This window comes from Lissotriton vulgaris, chromosome 1_2, assembly GCF_964263255.1.
Source record: "Lissotriton vulgaris chromosome 1_2, aLisVul1.2, whole genome shotgun sequence".
Taxonomy (NCBI): Eukaryota; Metazoa; Chordata; class Amphibia; order Caudata; family Salamandridae; genus Lissotriton; species Lissotriton vulgaris.
Window position 1 is genome coordinate 340,726,979 of NC_141686.1, and position 26,106 is coordinate 340,753,084.

Below are 26,106 nucleotides of genomic sequence, written 5' to 3' on the forward strand. Positions count from 1 at the left end.
CATTGCTGCAAGGCAGTTACAATATTCTCTTTTTCTGGTTTCACAGTGTACAATTTGAGCAGACCAAGGAACAGACATAATGTTGGAAACACATTTCAAATCCGTGCCTTTCATAATATGTGAACCATGTTGCGGGTATTGTGACATTTTAATGAGTCATTTTTTTCTGGTTTTAGAAATGAGCGGTGTTCTCTGATCACATAGGGGTTGGTGAGACAGGAAGGAGTATTTTGACCTAACTGTCCTGTGATAACGTGTTGTCTTTTCTCTTTTCCTCTCCTCTGCAGACATTGAGACTTGAACATCAATTTACCAGAATGGGCAGAAGACGGGCTCCAGAAAAGAAAATGACAGCGCAGTGTTCACAAGATTCCGTAAGAGCCACAGTCCCGTCTTTACCTGTCCTTGACGTCTCAGCTTCAAGATCCCGAAAAGATACTCAGAGGGACAATGAGCTGGAACCGCTTTCGGAGAACCTGCCCCACATTATCCTTCTATCCATGCTGGAGGAGTTGGAAGCCAAACTGGATAACTTGATGAATACTGTGGAGGACGTACCTTCTAGAGTCGCTGGGCTGATTAAGAAAATCTGGATAGAAAAGGATCAAGGTTCTCTAGATAATGCTGCAGTGTCTTTGGAGATGGTCTGTCCGGCGAGCATTAGAGATTGTGCTGTTAGCCGGTCTCCTGCAACACCTCAACTGGACAGGCCAGTGGAACCGAGCTTGTGTCGTCAGCCGGTGTTCTCTGATGGGCATGCACCAAAGCAGGACTGTACCCTCTCTTCGCCAACTGATGTTCAAGGGCGTCCAGAGGAGCCAAACCTTTGTCTACAGCCAATGTTTCAACATCAAAGTGACCCACAGCAGGACCAGTGCTTGCAACCTGGGTTTCCAGATGGAAATGGAGTACAGCAGGATTGTCCTCTATCCCGGTGCCCTCAGATGGAACCTCCAGGCAGATCACTGGAGGCAAACCTGTGTCTTCACTCAGAATTTGTTGATGGGCAGACACCACAGCAAGACCACAGCATACAATCAGGGTTCCCAGAAGAGTGGAAGCCAGATGAGCCCCTGAAGCAAGAACCATCCCCATTGTCTACTAATAGCTGGGACCAACAACAGAACCTCTGCCCACTATTTCCTGAAGGACACGAACCACAGCAAAACCACTGTATACAACCCGCACTGCCAGATGGGAACGGACCTGATGATCCCTCGGAGGAAGAATTGATGTCTTTTGATTTCCAAGACCCCCGGGAGAACCGCAGCCTACAACCCGTGTCACCTGATGGGATGTCATCAGATGAACACTTAGAGTCAGGGCTATTGTCCTTTGATGATGTGGGGTCACAACAAACCCAGTGCCTACAGCAACACCTATGCTTGAAGCAGGAAATTCCTTATGCACAGGATCTAAACGTGAACTACGAGCTTGAATCCATGCGCCCTGAAGCACAGAAACCGGATCAGAACGATGAGCTCGAACAGACCTGTGCAGATGCACATGGTTCGGATCAAAAGTACAAGCTAGAACCGCTGCACACTGCGGCACAGGACCGAGAGCTAGAGTCAGTGCTTCCTGAAGCACAGAAACCAGATCAGAACGACGAGGTAGAACAGACCTGTGCAGATGCACACGGTTCAGATCAAAAGTACAAGCTAGAACCTCCCTGTACTGATGCAAAGAGTTCAGATCAGAACTATACAATCGAACCACTGCACCCTGAATCACAGCATCAACATCAGAACTGCAAGGCAGAACTGCTCTGTCCTGATGAGCGGGGTCAGTGTGTGCCTCCATCATTCCTAGGACTGGATACAAATACTGCAGATGAAGACTCAATGGAGAGAGGAAATACAAAATCACATTTATTGCTGTTCGAAGATACCTCAGGTATGTGTTTCACTATAAATGGACTCTCGGAGTGCAACTAACACATGTAACCTCTTCAAAATGCGTATGGGCAGATTTTAGAAAGTCTCAGAGGAGAAGATTTTGGTTTGGGTGGAACCCACTGAGCGATACTGACCCCCAGAGTACACTGGGTGCAGATGTGTCCCTGCACTCTTCTCTGTTTCCACACAGGACTGCATCCTTCCTGTACAGAAACAGGCCTGGTTATGGGACTCTACATGAGACAAGAAGGCTAGTAGCTCTTGTCCGTCCCTATTCCAGGCTGAGGAACAGTAAATAGCGCTATTCATGGGAGTAATTACTGGCCAGAATCACATGTAATAGTCGGATGCAAGTGATGTGGTGTTCATTGAGAATAGCAGACATACGCAGTCTAGAGAGGGAACTGTGTTTCCAGTTGCACAGTTACATTGGGTAAGACGCAGTCGTCTCCAGTTCCTGATATAAAAATCCTTAGTCTGTATTCGGCCTCAACAGCAGGGCCGACCAGGGATGTTGTTGTCACTGCAGGGTTTTCCAGGAGTGCACAACACCTCATGATAGACAGATACACAAAGGTTTTGGAACTCTGAGGTGACTTGCAATAATCTTATTATATGCACCAGGTGGTACTTTATCCTGTATAATACATGGTCACACCATCACCTTTCCCACAAACCTTGGTGCATAGCTCCTACATATGCAGCAGCTAACATGTTTGCAAACATGAAGAATGAACTTAAAACCTCTTGTGCAAAAGTAAAAATAAAAACTGTTAGATATTTGTTGCAAAATGATGTTAGAAACAGTTCAATAAAAGTCCATTAAAAAAAAGCTGTAGTAGCTCAAAACGTGTAGAAACATGCAGAAAGATTCCACCCTTCCTTTATCTAAGGAAACTAATAAACATATTCCCTCTGCTTCTCATAGTAAACTAGTAACATACAGCAGAAGTAATAAAAGCAAAGTTGTGATTGTTGCTTTAAACAGCTGCTTCAATTATGCTTCGTGACTTGACCTTCTTTTCACATCAGCTGCTGGCTCTGGCAGCAGGCATTGTGCCCTCAGGACTCGACTGTAATAACTTATAAAAGCCGAGTTCTGACGTCTCTTCTTCATAATCACTGACTTTGTGCATCACAAATTCCTGATTATAAAGAAATTAGAGACTGCTATTTATACAGAGATTACAGAATCCATTTAATATAATTATATATATACGCATATAATAACTTTGGTACAGTTCAATGAATCTGCACAAAACTATTTGTGATTGGCATGGCTAGTTTCATGCAGTGTGTTTTGTGGTCCTCAAATTAAGCCACTAGTCATTTAAGATAGAGCTAGCTGGACCTTTAGCCCATGAATGGTCCGTGCATCTGGACTCGCGGACTCAAATGTAAAAATATATTGGATCCGATTGGATGAGGGAGCTTTTTCGCCCATCCATTTCGGGTACGTGAACCCAAAGTTGGGTCTGCGGACCTGAAGCTCCCTGATTGGCTGGCTACATATCGAACCATTACAGGACGAAGAGACTTGTTCCCCGCATCCTGTAAAATACTAAAGAAGCCATAAAGAGCCGTGGTGCCATCCTGTCTCTCCCGGGCACAGGGGCTGCCTAATGTTAAAATGTAGAAAGAAATTGCTGATTTTGAGACAGAGGTTGGATTCCACATCATGACCCTTGAGGTCCGCAAACCTTAGGCAGGTGTCTGCGCAGGCAGAGTAATTGACCTTGTACCGTGGTGGGCATTTGTGATGTTCGGAGACCTGCTGCTCGGTCTGAAACCCTATTGATGTCCAATAAGGATACACAAGTTTGCAAGGGTCCGAGAACCCCAAGAAAGTGTCCGGGAACCCTTAAAAAGAAAAAAGAAAAAAACATAAGCCAGGCCCTTTAGGGAATCCCCTTCTGTGGTCAGGCGCCGTTGAACACCTGTGCCTGCTTGGAGTTCCCTGCAGGGAACTGTTGCGTGTGTATATGATGATTAAAAAAACCCACTGAAAACAAGCATTGGCAAAACAAATAGGTGTCTCCTATCCAAAAGCTATTGGCTTTGGCAACGAGTTTCAGCCATTATGTACACCAGTGTGACTGCTGTTCGGCATGGCTAAAAGTTAGTGGCACGAGGTCGGATGGGGTAGATAGAAGGGGGATAGATTGGGGTAGAGTGGAATGGGGTAGATTGGAGTCAAATGGGGTACATTGAATTGAGGTAGATTTGGGTGAAGTGGGGTAGATTGAAGTGGAGTAGGATGGATTGAGGAGTAGAGTTAGCTGGACCTTAGAGTAGGATGGATCGGGGTGGATTGGAGTGGGATAGATTGGGAAAGAGTGGGGTGGAAGGAGGTAGATTGGAGTAGAGTGGGGAAGACTGGAGTGGAGTAGATTAGAGTGCAGTATATTGGGGTAGTTTGGATTGCGGTACATTGGACTGGAGTAGAATAGAGCGGAGTTATATAGAGTGGTGAAGGGTAGATTGGGTTGGGGTGGGGTGGATTAGAACTGACTGGAATGAGGTAGGTTTGGGTAGAGTGGGGTGGAGTAAATTGGGGTAGATTGGGTGGATTGGATGGAGTGGGGTAGATTGGATGAAGTGGGGAGGGATAGATTGGGCGGAGTGGGGTAGATTACAGTGGAGTGCAGTAGATTATGGTAGATTAGAGTTGGGTAGGTTGTGGTAGTTTGGAGTGGGTAGATTGTGTTAGGAGTGTAGATCAGTTGGATAGATTGCAGAGGGATAAATTGAAATGGAGTTGGGTAAATTGGACTGAAGTAGAGTGAGGTAGATTGGGGTGAAGTCAGTTAGATTGGAGTAGATTAGAGTTGGGGTCGATTGAAGTGGAGTGGGGTAGACTGGGGTATATTGGAGTAGAGTGGGGTAAATCTGAGTGGATTGCGGTAGATTGAGGTGGAGTGGGGTAGATTGGAGTGAGGAGGTTTGGAGCGGGAAGGGGTAGATTGAGTTAGAGTGGGGTAGATTGCGGTGGGTAAATTGGGAATGGATAGATTGGAATGGGGTGAATTGGAGTGGGGTGGATTGGGGTACTTTGGAGTGGAGTGGGATAGATAGGAGTAGGATGGATTGGGGTACTTTTGAGTGGAGTGGGATAGTGGGATAGTCGGTGGGTAGGATAGAACGGAGGAGTAAGGTATTCTGCTTAGAGATGTTTGCATCAAGGATAGAGCCCTTGGTATGAGTTTGTTTCTTGCAGTGATTTATTTATTTATTTATTTATTTATTTTTGGCGATTTTTAGAGAGCGCAAATACCCTAGGGTGTCTCGGCGCTGTAGTTGCAGATCACTCCAGAGGAGGGGGGGATTAAGCAGGGAACAACCATGTCTTTAGTTGTTTTCTAAATTTAAGGAGGGTCGGAGCACACTTGATGTTTAGAGGAAGTGCATTCCACAGTATAGCTGTGGCCACGGAGAAGCGTTTGTCGCCCCAGTTGGCCCTTCTTGTACGGGGGACCATGAGTAGGTGCGCTGAGGATGACCGCAGGGTTCTTGAATGTTCAAGCGGTCGGAAGGCTCTTCTTAAGAATAGAGGTCCTTGGTCGTGAATAGCCTTATATGCAATGCATAAAGATTTAAACTTGATGCGGCTCCTCACAGGTAACCAATGTAATTGTCGGATGTAGGGGGAAACCGATGCAAATCTAGGGATAGATAGCAGTGTTCTGGCTGCTGCATTCTGGACAGTTTGCAGTTTATTAAGAACCTTTTGTTGTGTGTTGAGTAACAATGCATTGCAGTAATCTGTTTTGGAGAATATTAATGCACTGACCAAGGTTTTGCCTGCATGTGGTGGTAGGTATGGGATTAGTTTTTTTATCCTTTTTAGTACGTGGAAGGAAGAGGAAACCACAGCATTGACATGTTGCTGGAATGTCAGCTTGTTATCGAAGATAACGCCCAAGTTGCGTACCTTCGTCACAGGTTCTGGAGGTTGTCCCATCTGGTGAGGCCACCATTGAGGGGACCAGGTTGGTTGAAGCCTCCCGAATGTCATCACTTCTGTCTTATCAGAATTGAGCTTAAGACAGTTGGATGACATCCAGGAGCTTATTGCCTTCATTCCCATTTGGAAATTGGCTGCTACCGAGATTCCGTCATTGTATATCGACAACACCAGTTGGGTGTCGTCCGCGTAGGTAGTGAGGGAGATTCCATAGGATTTTATGACCCTCGCCAGGTCCGACACATAGATATTAAATAGTGTCGGACTTAGCGAGGATCCCTGTGGTACTCCACATGGCAAGGAAAAGGTCTGGGATGTGAAATTGCCTAGTTTCACTGTTTGTGGACGGTTTGATAGGAATGAAGCCAGGAGGTTTTTTGCTTTGCTTGTGATTCCTAAGGCTTCGACACGGTCGATCAAGGTGGCGTGGTCGACCGTGTCGAAGGCCGCAGATAGATCCAGGAGGACCAGAACTGCTGCTCCTCCGTTGTCCATCGTAGACCTAATCTCATCTGCTGCTTTTAGCAGTGCCGTCTCTGTTCCGTGGCCCTGTCGGAACCCAAATTGGGTATCGTCCAGTAGATTATTGTGATGAATGTAATTTGACAGCTGGGTATTCATGATCTTTTCAAAGATCTCTGCAGGGAATGGGAGACAGGCGATGGGCCTATAGCTAGCAGGAAGGAGAGGGTCTAGACTAGGTTTTTTTAGCAGCGGTTTGATTATTGCTTTTTTCCACTGCGGGGGGTATACACCGGATTCAAACATTGCATTACAGATGGTGGTTAGAGGAGGGGCAATAACCTCCGAGATGAGGTTGAGGATGCTTGGAGGACAAGGGTCCAGAGGTGAGCCGGATTTTGTTCGAGCGATCAGTGGTTGAATGAATTCACAGGAGGTGGGTTCAAAACCTGCGAATATGGGGCCGCCGTCGACTATAGAGTGAGAGGGAATGGTCGCTATCTCAGGTGTAAATGTGTTAAAAATAGCTCTGACCTTGTCCTCGAAAAATTTGGCTAATGCATCAGAAAGGGCTTGAGACCCTTCTGACTGAGGAACAGATGGGTTGGACAGGTAAGTTACTACTTGAAATAGTTTCCCTGAGGAATTTTTCGCCTCATTAATTTGGCTGGTATAGTACGTGGTTTTTTCTGTTTTTATGAGTTTTTTATAGTTAGTGAGAGCGCTTTTGTAACTGATCTTGTCAGATGTGTTAAAGTTACGGCGCCACTGCCGTTCAAGGTTTCTGCAGTGCTGGCGCTGAAGTCTGAGCGGCTCAGAGAACCAGGGGGCTGATGGGCGTATTCTAGTCCGGTGGGAAGTTTTGGAAGGTGCTAATTTGTTGCAGGCTTCGATCAGAGTCTCCGTATAAGTATCTGACGCTGCTATGGGGTCGTGCTCATTAAGTAATGGGATATCCTGGATCATCTGAGTGAGACGTTCGAGATTTAAGTTCTTCCAGTCTCTGAATTTAGTAAAATGGGGAAGAGACAGGGGGGGGGGCGTGGGTTTAGTAGGAATAGAGAAACATATAGCGGAATGATCCGTCCAGATTAGAGGAATGATCTCTGTGATGGAGATTTCAGGGTTGTTGGTGAATAATCCATCCAACGTATGACCTGCTTTGTGCGTGGGTTTTTTAACAATTTGAGTAAGACCGGCAGTCTCTAAGTCTCCAAGTAACGTTGTAGTGTCAGGGTCTTCTAAAACTTCGAGGTGAAAGTTAAAATCACCTAGGATGGTGAAATGTGATGCTCCAATAGATGTCTCGATTATGTGATCCAGGCGTGCTAGAAACTTGGCTCTGGATCCTGGAGGGCGGTAAATCAGCATGCCTTTGAATGTTGCTTTACTGGATAGGCCTATTGAGAAGAGGAGGGCCTCGCATTCAGGATAGGTTGTGTCTGTAGTGGATATTTTGAGGTGGTTTTTGTAAATGATCGCGACTCCTCCACCCTTCCTTATAGGTCTGTCTAATTTACACACACAGTAATTGATTGGTGTGGCGTCTCTGAAATCGGGGCTAGAGGCCTCGTCTCCCCAAGTCTCGGTGATAAATAGAATATCTATCTGTTGTGAGTCTATGAACTCGGCGATTTCATATTTATGTTTCGGCAGGGATCTTGCATTGATAAAAGCTGCTGTCACTAGTGGGGGAGGTATAGGGGAAGAGATAGGTGGAGTCTCGGTGCAAGTGGGACACTTGAGTGGTCCGAACCTAGGATAGTTATAGTTAAAGTTTGGTAATGAGTGAGGGTACCTGGTTGTTTGTTTGATGCTGAGGAGTTGATCCGCAGTGTAAGTTATTGGCACGGAGCTGGGGGCGGGTAGAGGGGATGAAAGATCAGGGGGGGTGGCCCTTGGCCCGGCCTCGGCGCGGACGAGCGTAGACGAGCTTGCCTTATGCGCGCCTTCGGCGCGCATTCGTCGCGCCCGCTGCGCTCGTCCGCTGCGCTTCCGACCAAGACACATGTTTTATGCCGCTGATCGGGGGGTTGGAGGGGGTGTGGCCAGCCGAGGGGGCGTGTCTCGCCTCACCCTCGTGAATGGCGTCGGAATGGGGGAGTCGTTGCAGCGATTAACGCTGTTTTTCAAGAGCCAAAGGTGAGCTTTAAGATCAGGTATACACACACAGAGTAAAAACAATTTGTCCCTGCTCCCGGCTTCCGCCTCAGGAGCCTATCGCAAATGCAGCGCCTAGCGTTGGCGCGCTCTTTTTGTATGTTTTTGTTTGGCGGGGGGGCGTGGCCAGCCGAGGGGGCGTGTCTCGCCTCACCCTCGTGAATGGCGTCGGAATGGGGGAGTCGTTGCAGCGATTAACGCTGTTTTTCAAGAGCCATGGGGGAGATCGTTCGCTTCCAGGAGGGTGGATACGGCTTGTACTGTTGGATCATCGGCATTGTTCAAGTGCAGATTCAGGTCTCCTAGTAGGACGTCTGTGCTGCCTTTAAGGGAGTTTTGCGTTAATAGGTTTGTTTAGTCCTCAAAGATTTGTCATTTTTCACCAGGAGGGAGATAGATGACATGAATTTTGATAGAGTTGGGGTCTTTGGACGAGAGTTGAACTCCTACATATTCAAAAGTAGGGTATTTCATGTTGAGGAATGGAGTTAAGCACAGATAGTTTTTGTGTATAATGGTTAATCCGCTGCCAATACGATCCTAGCGGTCGTATGCATGATTGAGAAGCCCTGTGGGTTGAGGAAATTGATAAAAGAGGATGAGTGGTCATTCAGCCGGGTTTCAGTTGGAAAGCAGAAGTCGATTTTGTGTCCTGGGATGGTTTTGGCTATTTGAGTGGCATGCTTAACTGCTGACTGACAGTTTAGTAGCATGCAGCAATGCGTAGGTAGTGATCTTGGACCAGGCTGACAGGGTTGGATGGTTGTTATTTGGTAGGCCGCCTGGGAGGGCGAGTGATGTTCAGGGTTCTACTCGTGCCAAGGATGACCGAGATCTTGCGGCGGCAAGGCTTGCTCGGGGCATTGTCATACGTGTTGCTCAGCATTTCACCTTCCCATTGCGTGATTTCAGTTGTGGTGCATCTATGTTTGAGTTGGTGATGGATATAGGGGATAGTTTGTCTAGGGGTAAAGGATAGGGGATCAGAGTGTATGTTTGTGACAGGATCAGTGTTCGCTATAGATGCGTGAAGCTGGGGCAGGAAGGAGGTAATCTTTGCGTTCTTACGTAGTGACGAGATTTCATCCAGAATAGTGTTGATTGTGAGTTCAAGCTGGGCTGTTGTAGGGATCAGTTGAGTGGCATTTGGGTCAGTGGTAGGAAGTGGAGTGCGATGGAGCTCGGCAGAGTTTGGGGCGGAGGTAATGCAGGAGCGGCGCGTCCAGGTAAGAGCTGTGAGAAGTTGGCCTGGTATATGGTGTTCACTATTCTAGTGAGCACCTTGCACCAGTCCAAACAACCCTTATGGTGATGGTTGTAAGTCAACCTTAAAGACCAGCTACCCTAGTGGTAGCGTGGACAGAACAGTCTTAGGCTAAAAGACTCTTGAGGGCATGTAAAGCCAGCGGTTTTACCATATGTAACCCCTTGAATATCAAATGAAAGGACACCACACAGGATATATATAAAATATATATGTATTTATTTACTAACACACTACTCTGAACTCTTTATGAGATCAGAGGCAAAAGCACATCACAAGACACTTAGTTAGAATACGTTAAGTTGAACAATGTACGGTTAGGCCCTAGGGGCGAAGCAAACCATATATGAAGAAAGTGGTATAAGTGCCACGTCGGAAGAAAAGGAAAGGCCTAGGGTCTAGGGAATCTCTGGGGCTACACTATCTTAACAGTAGTTTAGAAGTAGGAGGCCCACAGGCGGCGCGTGCAGTGTCTTTACACACACGCGGCAGTCAATACAAAGTCAATGGGAATCTCGAAGTTAGATTTAGAAGGATTTAGGACACTTCCGGTTTAGCTAGGAGCAAACAACTAAAGACTTAGACATTTGGATAATCAATACCCTTGGGAGCACCGAAGTACTCGCGTTACCTCACCCGCGGACGGCGGGTGCATAGGTGTGAAGATGTGTCGGGTTTCATCGTTGAATCCTATGGAGCCTTGAAGAAAGATGCTGCAGGTGACCAGGAGGAAGATGTCCGGGTAGATCCAGGGGTGGATCGAAGATGAAGGAGACCTGAAAGCAGAGGGGACAGAGTCTGAGTCACTAGCCAGTGACCGGGTGGAACCAGGAAGGAACCAGACGACGTCTAGGAGCAATCAGGTGCTGTCTTGAAGCTTGTCTTTGCAGCCACACGGACCAGGAGGCGTCGAGGATGACCAGGTGCTGGAGAGGAGCTGTCCCACGAAGGTTCTCGCAGATGGAGGGGTCGACTTCCGGATTGGAGTCAACCAGCCTTGGCAAAGGCAACCCACGCAGGATACAACAAAGGCTTCTGGTGCAGACCAGCAAGGTCTGTGGTGCTTCACCTTTGCAGGGAACCAAGGGCCAGTCTGGAGCAACCAGACCAGCGATGTGATTCAAAAGGATTGTCGTCACAGAGCCTACTAGCCAACGGGCCAGCAACCGGACAACGCGTCGAGCAGAACACAAGCAGAAGGGCCCCACGCAGAACTCGTGCAGTGTGGAGGGCTGGTCTTCGGTGTAGGTGTAGCTCGGGTTCCGGGTTTCTCGATCCCCAGTGCACAGCTTCGAGGATGCCTCAGGAGCTGCACATTTAGCAAGTTGCAGGCTTTTCAAGATGTCCGGTCCCACGTGTCTCGTCGCCTCCACGGATCTCAGCTATGCTGCAGACGTGAAGAGAGGTCTCAGAGAGGTCTGGAAGTCTGGGTCTTGTCAGGCTCTGTGCTCGGGTTCCGGCGGAAACGTCAACAAAGCAAGCCATTGATTGGCTGGATGGTGCCTGGTTGCCCAGGGTGGTCACTCCTTGGTCACAAGGGAGATTCTTCAGTCTTCAGCTTCAGCAGAATGTCGAAGGTCCAGAGTTTTGTTTCAAGTTTCAGTTCAGGATTAATCTAAAGTCTCAGAACTCAGCTCCTACCGTTATACAACTAAAAGGGGTTGGATTACTTTCTAGGTCCCTCCTATGGGTGGGACCAGGAAGGGGGGTGGTTACACCCCCTCTCCTTTGTTCAGTTTTGTGCCAGAGCTTGGGCTGGAGTGCCCCAGCAACCGGTTTGAACTGGGGTATGCATGAAGCACCTAGTGTGCCCCAGGCAGTGTCTCATTCTATTCAGCCCTCTCTGTCCAATACACAAAGTCCTGTCTGGGGTGGTGCTCGCACCTCCCCAGGAAGGAAACCTGTTTTCCAGGCCTCCCTGACTGGAAGGACTCCCAGCAGCAGGAGGTCAGACTTGTGTCTGTGGCAGCAGCATCCATTTTGTGATGCTGGGGCTCTAGTTAACTTTAACCGGGTACAGTAGTTTCAACATGTCTTCTCCCTCTAGAAGGGTGGAATGCTACCCCCGTCTCCAGAATTGGCGAGGGGGTAGTATTCTAAAGCATGTGAAACTTTACACGACATGTTTGGATAAAGCCAAACCAAAGTTAAAATTAACCGCAAGGATTATAATGCACTTAAAAGTATATGGTATGGCAATATCATAGAACAGCTATAAGGACATGGTTCCGAAAGCTGCAGACAGGCTCAGCTCATGCTAGAGCACCATCTCACACATAACCAAGCACTCTGCCTCCAGGATTGTTAAGGCCTGCCATATGAGTGACTTATAGGTCACTCTCCTACGCCGACGACACCCAGCTGATCCTCTCCCTCACCAACGACCCCGTCACCGCCAGAGCCAACCTACACGAAGGGATGAAAGAGGTAGCCGAATGGATGAAGAACAGCCGCCTGAAACTGAACTCGGACAAGACGGAAGTCCTCATTCTGGGATCTTCACCCTCCGCCTGGGACGACTCCTGGTGACCCCCCGCCCTAGGCAGCGCACCCAAACCGACAGACCACGCACGCAACCTGGGCGTCATCCTGGACTCCTCCCTCTCCATGACCAGACAAGTCAACGCCGTCTCCTCGACGTGCTTCAACATCCTGCGCATGCTACGAAAGATCTTCCGGTGGATCCCCACCGAGACTAGGAAGACGGTCACCCAGGCCCTTGTCACCAGCCGCCTGGACTACGGCAACTCCCTCTACGCCGGGACCACCGCCAAACTCCAGAAGAGGCTCCAGCGGAGCCAGAACGCCTCAGCACGACTCATCCTGGACATCCCCCGTCGCAACCACATCTCCGGACACCTGAGAGACCTGCACTGGCTCCCGGTCAACAAGAGAATCACCTCCCGTCTCCTCACCCACGCACACAAAGCCCTACACAACCAAGGCCCAGGATACCTCAGCAGCCGCCTCAACTTCTACGCTCCCAAACGCCAGTTTCGATCGACCGGCCATGCCCTCGCCGCCGTCCCCCGCATCCGAAGAGCCACCACAGGGGGAAGGTCTTTCTCCTACCTCGCCGCCAAGACTTGGAACTCCCTCCCGACCCACCTCCGCCTGACCCAGGACCACCTCGCCTTCAGGAAGCAGCTCAAGACCTGGGTGTTCGAGCAGTAGCGGACCCCCTCCCCTAGCGCCTTGAGACCCTCCGGGTGAGTAGTGCGCTTTATAAATGCCTTGATTGATTGATTGATATGTGTCTATATATAAGGTAGGTATAGGGATACTATACCTAAGCAAGGGGTGTTTACACGACCTTGCCCCAGCTGAGTGATCAACCAGTTGTGTCAATTTAGGTGGCCAGCCAGGGGTGGCATAATATATGCTGCAGCCCCTGGTAGGCCTTGGGTGCACCTATGCCCTGGGTACCTATGGTACACTTTACAGGGACTCACAAGGGTGACCCAATATCCAATTTGGTATGTACCTACAGCACATGGAGTCCATTTTACAGAGAGAGCAGATAGCCTGGGGCCCTGAATAGCAGGATCCCAGGCCAACTAAGTCGAAAACCAGCTAAACACTAGGCAAAAAGTTGGGGGTCACCATAGTCAGGTATCCACCTCCTCCATAACCCCCCCCCCCCAACGAAAGGAGATAAGGCAATCTTTGGCCAGGTAAGCCTATATTGCCTAAGTGGCCGTATAAGGAAGTACCTGCACTGGCATGGTTACCCCCTGTCTCATGGTTCACTAAGCAACCCCTCACCCTAAGGGTATCAGAGGGTCTCCACCATAGGGAATCTCTACCTGTGGTGTGTTTTGGCAAAGTAAAAGGCTGGTGATGGGATGGAGTACTGAAGTGAGGCTCCACTAATGTTGGGCTCAGCTTCCTCCAATCACTATCCACCATGTATGCCTTTCTTTCCATGACTGAGTTGCACTGTGCTCTCAGGGTCAGCCTCTGGCTACCTAAAGCTGGAGGCTGGGTCCCTTCTGTTGGCTCACTGCAGGGACAGGTTAGGTTTGGGGCCCTTAGGTCCCAAGTTTGGCTGTGCCCAAGTTTGGCTGTGCCCAACAGAGTCCATCTGGGGAAGGTTCCTAACTAGGTGTAAGGGAGATCCCTCAGGAGTGTTTGGAATTTTCACCTGGCTAGGGTTTCTAGCTTTGGTGGCCCTAATCTGCTGATGGGGGGGGGGTTCCTGTGGACAGGGGGCCCTTTGGGGTCCACTGGCCTTCCTGACCTCTACAGCCCTGGGCTGACTGAGGCAGGGTAAAGAGGGGCAGATTGCCTGCTCCAGACTGGGCCCCACCTTGGAAAGGTCCACTGACATCAGAGGCTCTGCCAGGCTATGCCTGACTACCTATGGGGCAGTTCCTTCACAAGGGGTAGGGTCAGTTCCCTGAGGAGGCTGACTCTCACCTAATGTCTGGTGGGAGGGAGACTTTTCTTCCTCCCCAATACTCTCTGTCTGAGTGGAGTGATCCATAGTTTCAGGCTTCACAACACTAAAATCTGTTTGAGTTTGGGCTGTGACCATCACATCCCTGCCAACCTGTTCAGGGAGGAAATCTGCTTGGGCAGGGACTGCAACTATCACAGCCCCACTAACCTTTTGGGGAAGGCCTACCATTTTGGAATGGGTCTCCTGTTCTACCTCAGCCCAGGCTGAGATCTCTAGATCATTCCCCAGTAGACAATCTACAGGCACGTTTGTAGACACTGCCACTCTCTTGGGGCCAGTGACACCTCCCCAGCTGAGATTAACTACTGCCATGGCATGATCTTTCTGGACTCCATCAATGTTGGTCACCTGATAGGTGAACCCAGGTATAAGTTGTCCTGAGGGGACTAGACTGTTAGTCACCATATTGATGCTAGCCCCTGTGTCTCTATAGGCTTTAACTTTCTGGCCATTGACGAGGGGCTCTTGTCTGTACTTTCTCAAAGTGTTGGGACAAGCAGTGAAGTTGGCAAACCCCATGCCATTCTCACAGACAAGAGTAGCTGTGGTAGGGGACCTGGTTAGGCCACCTGAGTTCCCCAAGTAAACCCAGCCAAATTCTTGGGGGCACTCCCACCACCTGGGGGATTACTACTAGTAGTAACAGGAGGTGTTGGAGCATTACCTGGAGGAATATTTTCCTTATTGTTGGCCTTGGGGCAACTGCTGTCAGTTTTCCAATGGCCTGGCTGTTTACAGGCATGGCAATAAGGTTTCTTAACTGTAGAGGAAGGATTTTGGGACCCACCCCCCTCAGAGGATTTTTGGGGCCCTGTACTGGATTTGTCCTTAGATTTATCCCCACCTTTCTCTTGAGGTTTGGTAGAATCTTTCTTCTGGTCACCACCCTGATTTTTAGGCCTTATCCTGGTTCTGACCCGTTTGTCTGCCCTCTAACCCAATTCTTGTGGAGAGGTCAGATCTGAGTCCACCAGGTGCTGGTGTAGAAGCTGGTTTTGACAATTACTAAGGATCTGCTCCCTCATAAGCGCTGGGACACGCCGAGATGGCGTAACCAGGCACTTTATAAATGTCCTTATTATTATTATTATAATCAAATTATACAATCCTGTGAAGTCATGTACTTTGCTGCCCAATAACCAGCCCTCCAGAGCCTTAGTGGCACAATCTACAAAGTCAGTCCAGTCCTGAGTCTGTGTCTTCTGGGTGTCCCTGAACAACAACCTATATTGTTCAGTAGTTAAGCCAAACCCATCAATCAGAGCACTCTTCAGGACAGAGTAGTTGTTAGCATCCCCATCACTAACTGTGAGGAGCTCCTCTCTACCTTTTTCTGAAAAGGAGAGCCGTAGTATGGCTGTCCACTGACTCTGGGGTACCTGCTGCACTTTTGCAGGCCCTCTCCCAAGCAGTTATCCATTTGTGGATGTCATCCCCTTCTTTGTAGGGGGGCACACTCTTGCTTAGGTTTCTATTATCGGAGGACGTATCTTGATCCTTGGGATATTGCTGCCACCAGTGGGTTCTGACCCACTATCTCTGTGCTCTCTTGCACGAGCAAGCTTCTCTTTGGCCAAGGCAACTTCAAGTTCTTGCCTTTCAATCCTCAGATTAGCCTCTCTCATTCTGGCCTCATGTTCCCTTCTCTGAGGAGAGGTCATCTCTCTCTGAGCAGGGGCATGAGAGCAATTTGAAGCATGAGATTGGAGAGAATGCCTGGAGTGGGATCTTCCTCTCCTCTGCCTCTGGATAAGCCCACTTGGGGGTCTGTATGGGGGCTGCCCATACTGACTCCCATGTATGCTTAGGTTAGCCTGGCTAAGTCTTCTGACTGGGACCTGGCTGTCTACCTCAATGTCAGAATCTACCTCTTCTGCCTCATCTTCATCAACTGGTACCACAATATCAGCAGTATCATCTGTGGAGGGAAGAACTTCATCTACACTACCTGAAGCACCTGTCTTAGGTGCCTGTTGAGCATCATACTCTTCTAAGAGTTCAACCAGGAACTTGAGGGTAGGGTTTGACCCCTGTTTTAGCCTTCTAGAAGTGCACAATTGTCTCAATTCTTGGAAGGCTAAGGCTTCATATCTCGAAGCAGTCCTCAAGGGATCTACCTCTGCAGGCAGAGAACCACTGGGGTTCACTGTCTGAGACATGGTTTCTAGGGAGGTGTGGTGTTGCACCTACCTACACTATGTGTTTTCCTACAGAACCTCCCTAGGAGTTGTAGTCAGGGTGTGCTAGGCCCTTTGCTCTACAACAGCTAAGTTCAGTAGAACTTAAGTATACTAAGACTTGTTTTTATATGTACCTACAGGCACCTATGTGATCTTTCAAGTGATATCTCAAGATTACAAGTGGTAAAACAACAGCAAGCTCTAATCCCAACCGCTGCACACCAATGTGAGAAGTTGGCCTGGTATATGATGTTCACCATTCTAGTGAACACCTTGCACCAGTCCAAACAACCCTTATGGTGATGGTTGTAAGTCAACCTTAAAGACCAGCTACCCTAGTGGTAGCGTGGACAGAACAGTCTTAGACTAAAACACTCTTGAGGGTGTGTAAAGCCAGCTGTTTTACTATATGTAACCCCTTGAATACCAAATGAAAGGATACCACACAGGATATATATAAAATATATATGTATTTATTTACTAACACACTCCTCTGAACTCTTTATGAGATCAGAGGCAAAAGCACGTAACAAGAAACTTAGTTAGAATACGTTAAGTTGCACAATTTACGGTTAGGCCCTAGGGGCGAAGCAAACCATATATGAAGAAAGTGGTATAAGTGCCACGTCGCGAGAAAAGGAAAGGCCTAGGGCCTAGGGAATCGCTGGGGCTACACTATCTTAACAGTAGTTTAGAAGTAGGAGGCCCACAGGCGGCGCGTGCAGTGTCTGTACACACACGCAGGAGTCAATACAAAGTCAATGGGAATCTCGAAGTTAGATTTAGAAGGATTTAGGACCCTTCCGGTTTAGCTAGGAGGAAACAACTAAAGACTTAGACACTTGGATAGTCAATACCCTTGGGAGCACCGAAGTGCTCGCGTTACCTCACCCACGGACGGCGGGTGCATAGTTGTGAAGATGTGTTGGGTTTCGTCGTTGAATCCTATGGAGCCTTGAAGAAAGATGCTGCAGGCGACCAGGAGGAAGATGTCCGGGTGGATCCAGGGGTGGTGTAGTGTAGTTCCTATTTTCCCAATAGGCCCTGCGCATTGGAATACCATAAACAGTAGTATCGACGTAGAAGTGCGGATCTTCCAGGTCTCCACTGACTATGCTAAACTTAATTGGGTTTGTTACCAACTAGCTCAGAGGTCACTGGAAACTTTCTTGACTGAATAGGAAGTGATCAGCTTCCTTGGCACAGCCAAGAAGGGATTCAGTTTTCCAACAACCGCATAAACATGACAACTTTGCTCCTCAGATAAGAGTCAATCTCTAGAGTCGTGTGAAACAATAGACAGTTATTTTACTCAGTCAGGTTTGTGCAGATTACTTTCACCAATATGCAGAGAATAGAGAGACGGGCGTTTTCAATAAAAGGTATTATTTATTGAACAGTCTTTCTTCTCATACAAGAGAAATGGATTGCCACAATTGCAATACTAGTTATTAGATAAAGTGCGTACAGTGAAAAGAGTATTGCGAAATAATACTGTAAAAGCATTGATATGGTTTCTTAGCCATACAATGGTTAAAATGAATAAAACATATATACATTCATATATACATTAGGCTAACGTACTCAACTGGTGCTTCTAACTACGCCTACCCCAGTGTACCTGACCTAAGCCTAATACTTGGGAGGGAGTAAGGAAGTAGTTTAAGTTAAGTTGGTTTTGCCAAGGTTTGCTTCAAGAATTCTCTCTAAGGGTTTAGTCAACACCATACCTCTGGAATAGAATGTTGGAGGTCTTGTATCTCCTCTCAGAACTCGATATCCCAGTCACTCGCAAGAGTAGGCTGGAAACGCCGGAGCTGGATTTTCTCAGCAGGAGAAAAGACAGCGTCTTTCTCAGCGCGTCAAAGAGGAGGAGGGGCAGCGTCCGTGGGCTGCTTGCAACGGCTGGGCTCTGCAAGGGACCGCTGTTCAGCTCCTGGGTTCACCACACCATCGTTCGCTCGTTAGCAGCGATAGCATCAGCTTTGTGGAATCAGCTTTTGCTTAAGGCAATGATGGTAGTATTTATACCTGAAAGGTGCCTTGTTTGACGTAAGTTTTTGGACATAAGACGTCAATAAATATGTCAGTGCTCATTAGAGTTCTATTACTAATCAAAACATAGCAAGCGGGGCTTTCCCAGGTTGCTGAGTTTTATCTTGTTGAAGAACTCGGAGTGTAATCTAGGAATCTTAGATAGTGGCTTCTGCTGTGTCATTTGCTCTAATGAGCTGCAGAGGAATCGATTCTGAAATGTGGCTCTGATCGTGTGAGGCCAGAGACGAGTTTCTGAAATATCACACTTGAATGTTTATGCCATTATAGGGGAATAAATGGATTATAGCTGTATAGGGGCATAAGGTCACAGTATTGATCGGGGTCCTAGATTAGAATGCGACACCCACTCCACGATTTTATGTCCATCTAATTCCTAAAATTAAAGCAATAAGATGCATGTGTAACATTGCCCACCCCAAAATACATATTCGCATTTGAAATAGGCGTATTTGAAATACGGGAAAATATAGGTACTGTACGTCTTTAAGCATAGGAATCATTAAAAAATTATAGCATATGTAATCAGTTGAACGATTTTGCGAAAATTTACACATGAAATATCTCTTAATACAGAAAAGAATGGCGAGATAATTTCATCACATATAAATGCATTTGCTGTAAAATGTGCTAGAGGCTGATGTAAAGTTATTTTATTTTGTCTCTAGTTTTACTAAAAATAGAAGGTCTGTTCTTTATGAATAGGTCTACTTTAAGCAAAGAATTTCGTGCCAAAAAAAAGGGGAAAATATTATGAAAAATAGTTCAATTCAAAAAATATTTTCTTGTGAACGGGGGAATAGAGTTCCAACGCTTTTAGCAGTTTTTGTTGATCAAAACTGAAGGCCGAATTCAGAGTTCATGGGAAAGCTGTGTGTCGGAATGCTTTTTAAAAGTTATTGTTTCTGTTCAGGGGAGAACATCATATCAGACAGGCTCTCAAAAAATTGGTCTACAAAATCAGGTGACAGTTCGACCCAGTTTGATAATGCTGATACTTGGCAGGTGTGAGAATGATTGCCGTCATCAAAGTCTGGATCAGCAATGCTCACAGAAGGTCGTACCTGGGTGATGTTGCTTTTGTTTCTTGCTCCACTGTCACCACCTAGTCATAGCACAGGAGTCTCAACGAATGCCGTCATCAGGATTGGTAGCCGCTGGGGACAACACAAAGCGTGAGCCGTTACAGGACTTAGCAAAGTATCGATATCCATTGGTACTGCTGATGGAAGTGCAAGACAGGGGTCTAACACGCATTCCTCTCCGCATAGCATACATCGAAGTACAGGTAAGATGCAGGTCTGCCATATAGGTCTGAATGAAAGAAACCAGGTCATGTTCAGATCTCTCAGCCTGGCCAATCCAAGGACTCTAGTTATTCGGTCCCGGTAGCGGAGTGCTAGGATCGTTTCTTCCATTCCTGCCGGAGTCATGTCTGAGCTTTGGCTTGCCATATCGGAGCAGGAGGGTCAAAAATAAAATTCCAGCTACAAGTCCCAAAATTAGGGGGATGCCGCCAAAGACTGAATGGACAAAATTTGGAATTAAGCCCAAGATTGCTTTGAATGGTGTTAACAGTCCCGTGAAAACGGTCCTAAATATGCCTGGGATACCTACGGCATCTGACATGTTTAGAATTTCGCTAAGCATTTCTGTGAAATGCACGGGGCAATTTGTTGATAAAAGGTCATGTATCTCCGAAGCTGTCCTTGCAACTTGGAGATCATACGTCTCTTTTGATGACATGATGGGCACTGTTGTTTGCAAAAGCACAGACTTCATTCTGCTTAAAGTATCAATTCGTATAGAAGAGAAATTCAAACGAGGCCAAATGGGAGTCTCAGTGTCTCCAGGGCCGTTCGGAAACAATGCTTGCATACAGCATTTGACCATGGATGTTACGCTTACAAGATAGGCTTTCCCTGGCAAAAGGCTACAACAGCTGTGATCCGTTATTAGAATGTAACTCCCATTTGCGAGTTGTCTAAAGAAAGGCTCTATCTGCGTTGCAGGTGTGACATGTTGGTGGCATGAAAGGTTGTTTGTAGTCCCTTCACATGCTCCGTGTAAATTAATACCCTGGCACAAAAGTATTCCGCTTAGTGAATGTTTACAAATTTCACCACTAAGAAATACATTTTTGTTGCTGTCACTATAGCATGTGTGTGTGTATGGTAATTTCCATGCTGATTTAATGTAACCTTTACCCAATCGTTCATACTGGCCAGTAGGTATGTATTCAAGGCAATTTTTAAATCGGAAAGTTGTTATCGGAATTGTGATAATCCCGTGTATTATCCATTCAATGACAGGACTTTCTGACATTGTCAATGGTAATCTCTCAAGTTTTTCGATGCTCAGGATTGTATAGTCTGCTCCTTTCTGTGCCAAGCTGATTTGTTTATCAGTAAGGTTAAAGATGGAAAACAATGACGTTGTGTTGATTAAACGCCAAGGCACATAGCCTTGCAGCGTCCAGCCTAACTGTACAATAGAACGTAATTGCGACTGGCCATGCTGTAACATTAGCAAGTCTTTGTCTATTATATCAATGGCAGATGATACAATGCTGTCCAGTGAATATATTCTGGAGGACAGAGTCATTAACCCATTGTCCACAACAGAAAGTAATTTTTCCAAATTAATACGATCAATTTCTCGTATTTTCTCTGCTGTTTCAATTTGCATAATTTTCCATGCCTCGTTGTAAGCCGCATATATACTGGTCGCTATGAAACGTTTTTGACGCTGTTTGCGTGGTCCTAGTATGAAATCGCGCAAATCAGCACCTTCTTTAAGTAAAGATAAGTGTTGCTTAATTTCAGCCAGTGTGGATGATTCTAGCCATTCAAGGCAGAGATTCCCTACACTGTATGTTGTTACTATCCCTGGATGTTGTCTCTGGGAGTATCTAGGGTCTAGTCTGGTCATTTTTAACCCCTGTGTTTTGTTCAGGAATCTATCTTGACAGTTATTCGTGTCAGTAGGCCAGATTAACCACTTTTTCCAATCAGGATGTGTTCTGTTTAGATGTAAAATTTTGGTTACGTCTATTTCAATATCTGTAGTTGCATTTATCAGGTATTGGCTTTGGAATAGACGGTTTGTTAAGGTCTTTAATCTTAGCTAGGCCAAGACAGGATGTTTGGTGAATTGTATCATTTAAAAACATCATTTGTTCCGGGATCATGCAGGCTCTGAATAATGCTTCTAGGCCTTGTACCTGCCACTCTTTTGTACCCCAGATGGTTTTTGTTTCAATGTTATTTTTCCAAAAATCAAAACCAAATGTCATCATTTTTTCATAAAATGCTTCTGAATATATCAATTTAGTATTTGCCAGCATATTTTTCAACCCTGTTTTATCTAACAGTTTATAATAAAACGTTTCTGCATCACTGGTGTTAAAGCCTGAGAAGTACTTGAATTTCTCATAGAATGTTTTAGAACTACTTTTTGGTGGAGTAGCACAATGTTCCCATTGGTTATACTTTAAAACATTTCTAGGTTGTGCAGATTTATGCAAGTAATGATCACCATAATGTGTGTAGCAGAACATCTGTTCATAACTAGACGAACCTTGTAAATAATCATGATCTGTAAATCTTGCTGACATTACTAAATCAGACATCATATTATTAATACTTTCAAAGTCCCAATCATCAGAGAATGTACTAGGTTTTACAAAGTCACTTAAGGAAACCTTGAATTTATGAGGATACTTCAGGATTTCGACCGGGCCATATACTTCATAGTCAGTTTTGTCCCATGCTACCCCGCCGGGTATTGGAATGGCTGTGACATTTACTGTTGACAGTTCTCTTTTCTTCATGTGGGATGATTTGTGTGGTTTCAGGACTAAGTTGATGTTCTGACTTGCTGTGTCCATTGAACTGTATTTTCCCTCAATGAATTTTCCCAAACAAAGTACCATGATGAGCCAAAGCAAGAGGAAGAATATACCTTGTCCAAACCAGAACTCTAACCATGGTGAAACAAGATAAATTTTCTTTAGTTGATGAAAGAGTTCCGTTGCTTTTTCTTTTAAAGTCTTTGTTTCTGGCGTTTCTTCAGGGTTGCTTCGATCTTCAGAAAAGTTGTCGAAATTAATGAAGTAGCCAGAGGCAGTTCTGTCAATTGTTGGAATTGTTTTCTCCATTTGTCTTTCGGTAGCACATTCTGATGCCACATCATTGTAGACTGGTGTTTCTTGACGAACTGTTTCAATCTGTGTTTCAAGAGGCACGAGTTCCATGGCATTATTGCATAGTCCTTCTCCTTGCACTGCAGGCTTATCGAATGTGATTAGTCTTTCAGTTTGAACCTCTTGAATTGCTGCAAATTTGGGTATTCTGTTGTTTCTTGGGAATCCACTTGGCCTACTGTTGATTATAGGCCACATGATTGTGGTTTTACCAGGTCGATTGATACAACTCTGTTCTCCTTTTTACCAGCAAGGGGCGGTAGTACTACTGATCTTGTTCCGTTAATTGCTAAGACAGGTGCTGCTTTTCTGTAAGATGGCCCAAATTCCTTCTTCACTGCTATTTCTTCTCTGACTAGATCACCAATTTTTGGAATCCAGACAGGCCTTGCTGGTGGTGCCTCTTCAGTGGTAGTTGGCTGTTGCTTTAAGTTTATGTTGCTTAAGTATTTTTTTGTTTCATTCAAGTCCTGTAAAACAGCCAAACGGTCTTTGATGTCAAAGTCTGTTTTCTTATCGTCTACCACTGATACCTGACTATCTAAGTCCTGAACGTGCATTCTAGTTCCGGACAATAGTTCGTATGGGCTGAAACCTTTTAGAGAATTTCTTGGCAAATTGTTAAGACTTAACTGGACACTTATTAAATGTTTAACCCACCCATCACCCGAACCTAATACCTTCGCTGTTATAGATTGCTTTATGTCCCGTTTTTTTCTTTCTACCACACTGTTCCCTTCGGGGTGTGACGGACAAGAATACCGCAACCCAACTCCCATGCTGGCCATGGCCTCCTTATAAGCTCGAGAGCTGAAAGCAGGACCCTGGTCACAATGGAACGTGGCAATTGCGTATGTGCCGATAAAGACTCGCAGATCTTTTATAACCGTTCTGCCGTCAGCCGAGCGCTGGGGCCACATTTTTTAAGTGGATTTTGTCTTAATGATTTACAATGGGACGCGTTTCTCTTCTTTGATTGCGCAGATAGATCGCCTTATGCTTTCTATCAGGGTTCCTGAAACTATACTGGCCGGTTCTCCACTGCGGTCTCTGTTGCAGTCTGTTAGACCTGACATCATTGGCTTGAGTCTCTCCTCCATTTTTTCTGTCTGCCTCCACTGTTTTACGATGTTTTTGCTGGTATATGCTTTGGGCGCTGTGCCACTGCTGATCAGTGCCACAGCGCAAGTGCTCCCTATGTTAAATTGATGTATCGATTGTATCCATGTTTGGCTTATTTGGTTTACTGTCAGTCCCTAGTCTAGTGCACCAGGAGTGCCGGGGCTTGTAAATACAAATGCCGCTCGTGGGCTTGCAGCACGTGTTGTGCCACCCACAGGAGCGGCCTCTTAAAAGAATGTCTACGGGTCGGTCATTGCGAGACCCACGTGCAGCCTAGTGCTGTCACGCAGGCTGCGCAAGTATACCTACTTGCCAGCCCCTCAAACCTTCCCTTGGCTTAATGTTAGTCACCCCTATGGTAGGCCCACGGGCAGGGTGCATTGTAAGTATAAGGTAGGACACGCCTGACCAAGTTGGCATGTCCTGATAGTGAATTACAGCCATCTTCGTTCTTCACTATTGCAAGGTAGCCTGCTCTCCATTAGTTAGAATGGGCCGCCGGGATTATTAATGCTATGATCCTAGCTGGCTCGGGGAGCATGGTGCAATGTTGAGTTTGGTATCCCTGAACTCGGGGTTTAATTATGCATCCATTGGTGTGGGTGGTTTTTGGACTCTGAGTTTGAAAATAGCACTTTTAGAAAGTGTCTATTTTCTTGTCTAACCATATCTGGTTTCTGCTGGTCTTGCGTGTGTGTGACAGGAGCTGGGTGGCTCCACAGGTCTGGATGAGTCAGTGTGGGATGAGTGGGACATTTGCGTTGAGAGTAGGGGGAGAGTAGTTGCTGATAGCCTGCCCTGCCTGATACAATGCTGGCTCCACCTCCTGCCAAGCGGCTGATGGTTCTGTGCCTGCCATGGACGATCCTAGCCCCACCTCCTGCCAGGAGGCCGATAGCTCTGCTCCTGCCAGTGTCAATGCTGGCTCCACCTCCTGCTGGGCGTCTGAGGACCCAGCCCTGCTCAGTGAATAGGCCAGGTGCTACTGCCTGGCTCCACCCACAACAGACCCAGGATGTTGGGAAATTCCCCTGCATGGACAAAGGGATCAAAGCCGAAAAGGGGTATAAGAGAAGGACCCCTGAACTAAGAAATCAGATCACTTTTGACAAGGAACCCTGAAACCAAGGACAAGAGGCCTGCTGATCTAAGGACTTGCCTACCCCTTCTGCCAGTGTGCTGTTTGCTGGGGGGAATCCTGCAGTGCTTCTTTATTTTTGCCAAGGAACCAGGAGAGAGGAACTGTGTGTGTACTCTCAAGCTTTGCTAAGAAAATCTCGAAGGACTGGAAGAGTGCCAGTCTCCTGCTGAAGTCACAGGGCTAAAGGACTTCATCTGCTTAAAGTGCTATTTGCTGGAACCTGTGAATCCAGCACCTCTGAAAGAGCCTGCAATCTCGACGCCGACGGACGTCGCCGAATCCAGCTCGACACCGTGAGTGACGGCTCAAGTGTCCCGCTTCTTCGCCGCCGGCCGCCGGGCCCGATCGACGCCAGCAGCAACGCCAGTGAGTAGTGAGTTCGGCTCCAGCTCCAAGGGACCTCGTGTCTGCACCGCTGCTGATCGCATCGCCCTCGTGCCCTCTCGACGCCGTGAGCGCTGCTCACTCTTTGCAACGGCATCATCGACGACGACGCCTGCTGAGGCCTGATCGACACCGAAGACGCGACGCCGGATTGCTCGATGCCGCTGATCATCGTGTGCTTCATTTTCCAAGGTACTGTGTTGTTGGGGGTCCGTGTGACTCCGGGCTCGACGTAGCGCTCCTCGCGGTCGACGCCGAACCTTTGGATTAACTTTGCCTCGACGTCGTGTAGCCCCCGTGTGGGTTACCCTGTTGCTAAGAATTGTGTTTCCAAGAAGAAGATTTGCTTTGATACTAAAGACTTTGTGCTAAAGAAGAAACTACCTTTGAACTATTTTTCCCTTCCCAGAGTATTTATTAAGATTGTGTACATTTTTGTCGTTATTTGGTCTTGTGCTAAGCCTTATATAAAAATACTTATTTTTATAATACTACTGTGTCGTGTCCATTTGTAGTGTATTCACTTTATTACTGTATGTGGTCATAAATGCTTAACACACAGCCTCTGAGATAAGCCTGTCTGCTCTGCCAAGCTACCAAGGGGGTGAGCAGGGGTTATCGAAGGGTGTGATCCCCTTGCCCTGACTAGAAAAGGTGTGTCCCTATTTGTCAGAAGTGCATACCTCTGCCAACTAGAGACAGCCGGTTCTAACACAGTCTTTACAGTTTTTAGCAAAATATTGAATATCTACGCTCATTCCCGGCCACCAGTACTCTGATTGATTGTAATTCTTTCAGAGAGTCCTTGAT

The 26,106-nt window shown here is 46.9% G+C and overlaps 1 protein-coding gene across 1 annotated transcript in view; it reads left to right on the forward strand.

Moving 5' to 3' along the window:
• Positions 1-26,106, forward strand: part of LOC147736713 (uncharacterized) — a 147,255-nt gene that overhangs the window by 11,056 nt on the left and 110,093 nt on the right. Inside the window, exon 2 of the mRNA XM_086953430.1 lies at positions 288-1,896. Coding sequence (XP_086809556.1) covers positions 318-1,896 — 1,579 coding nt within the window. The 5' untranslated portion in view covers positions 288-317. The remainder of the gene's footprint in view (positions 1-287; positions 1,897-26,106) is intronic.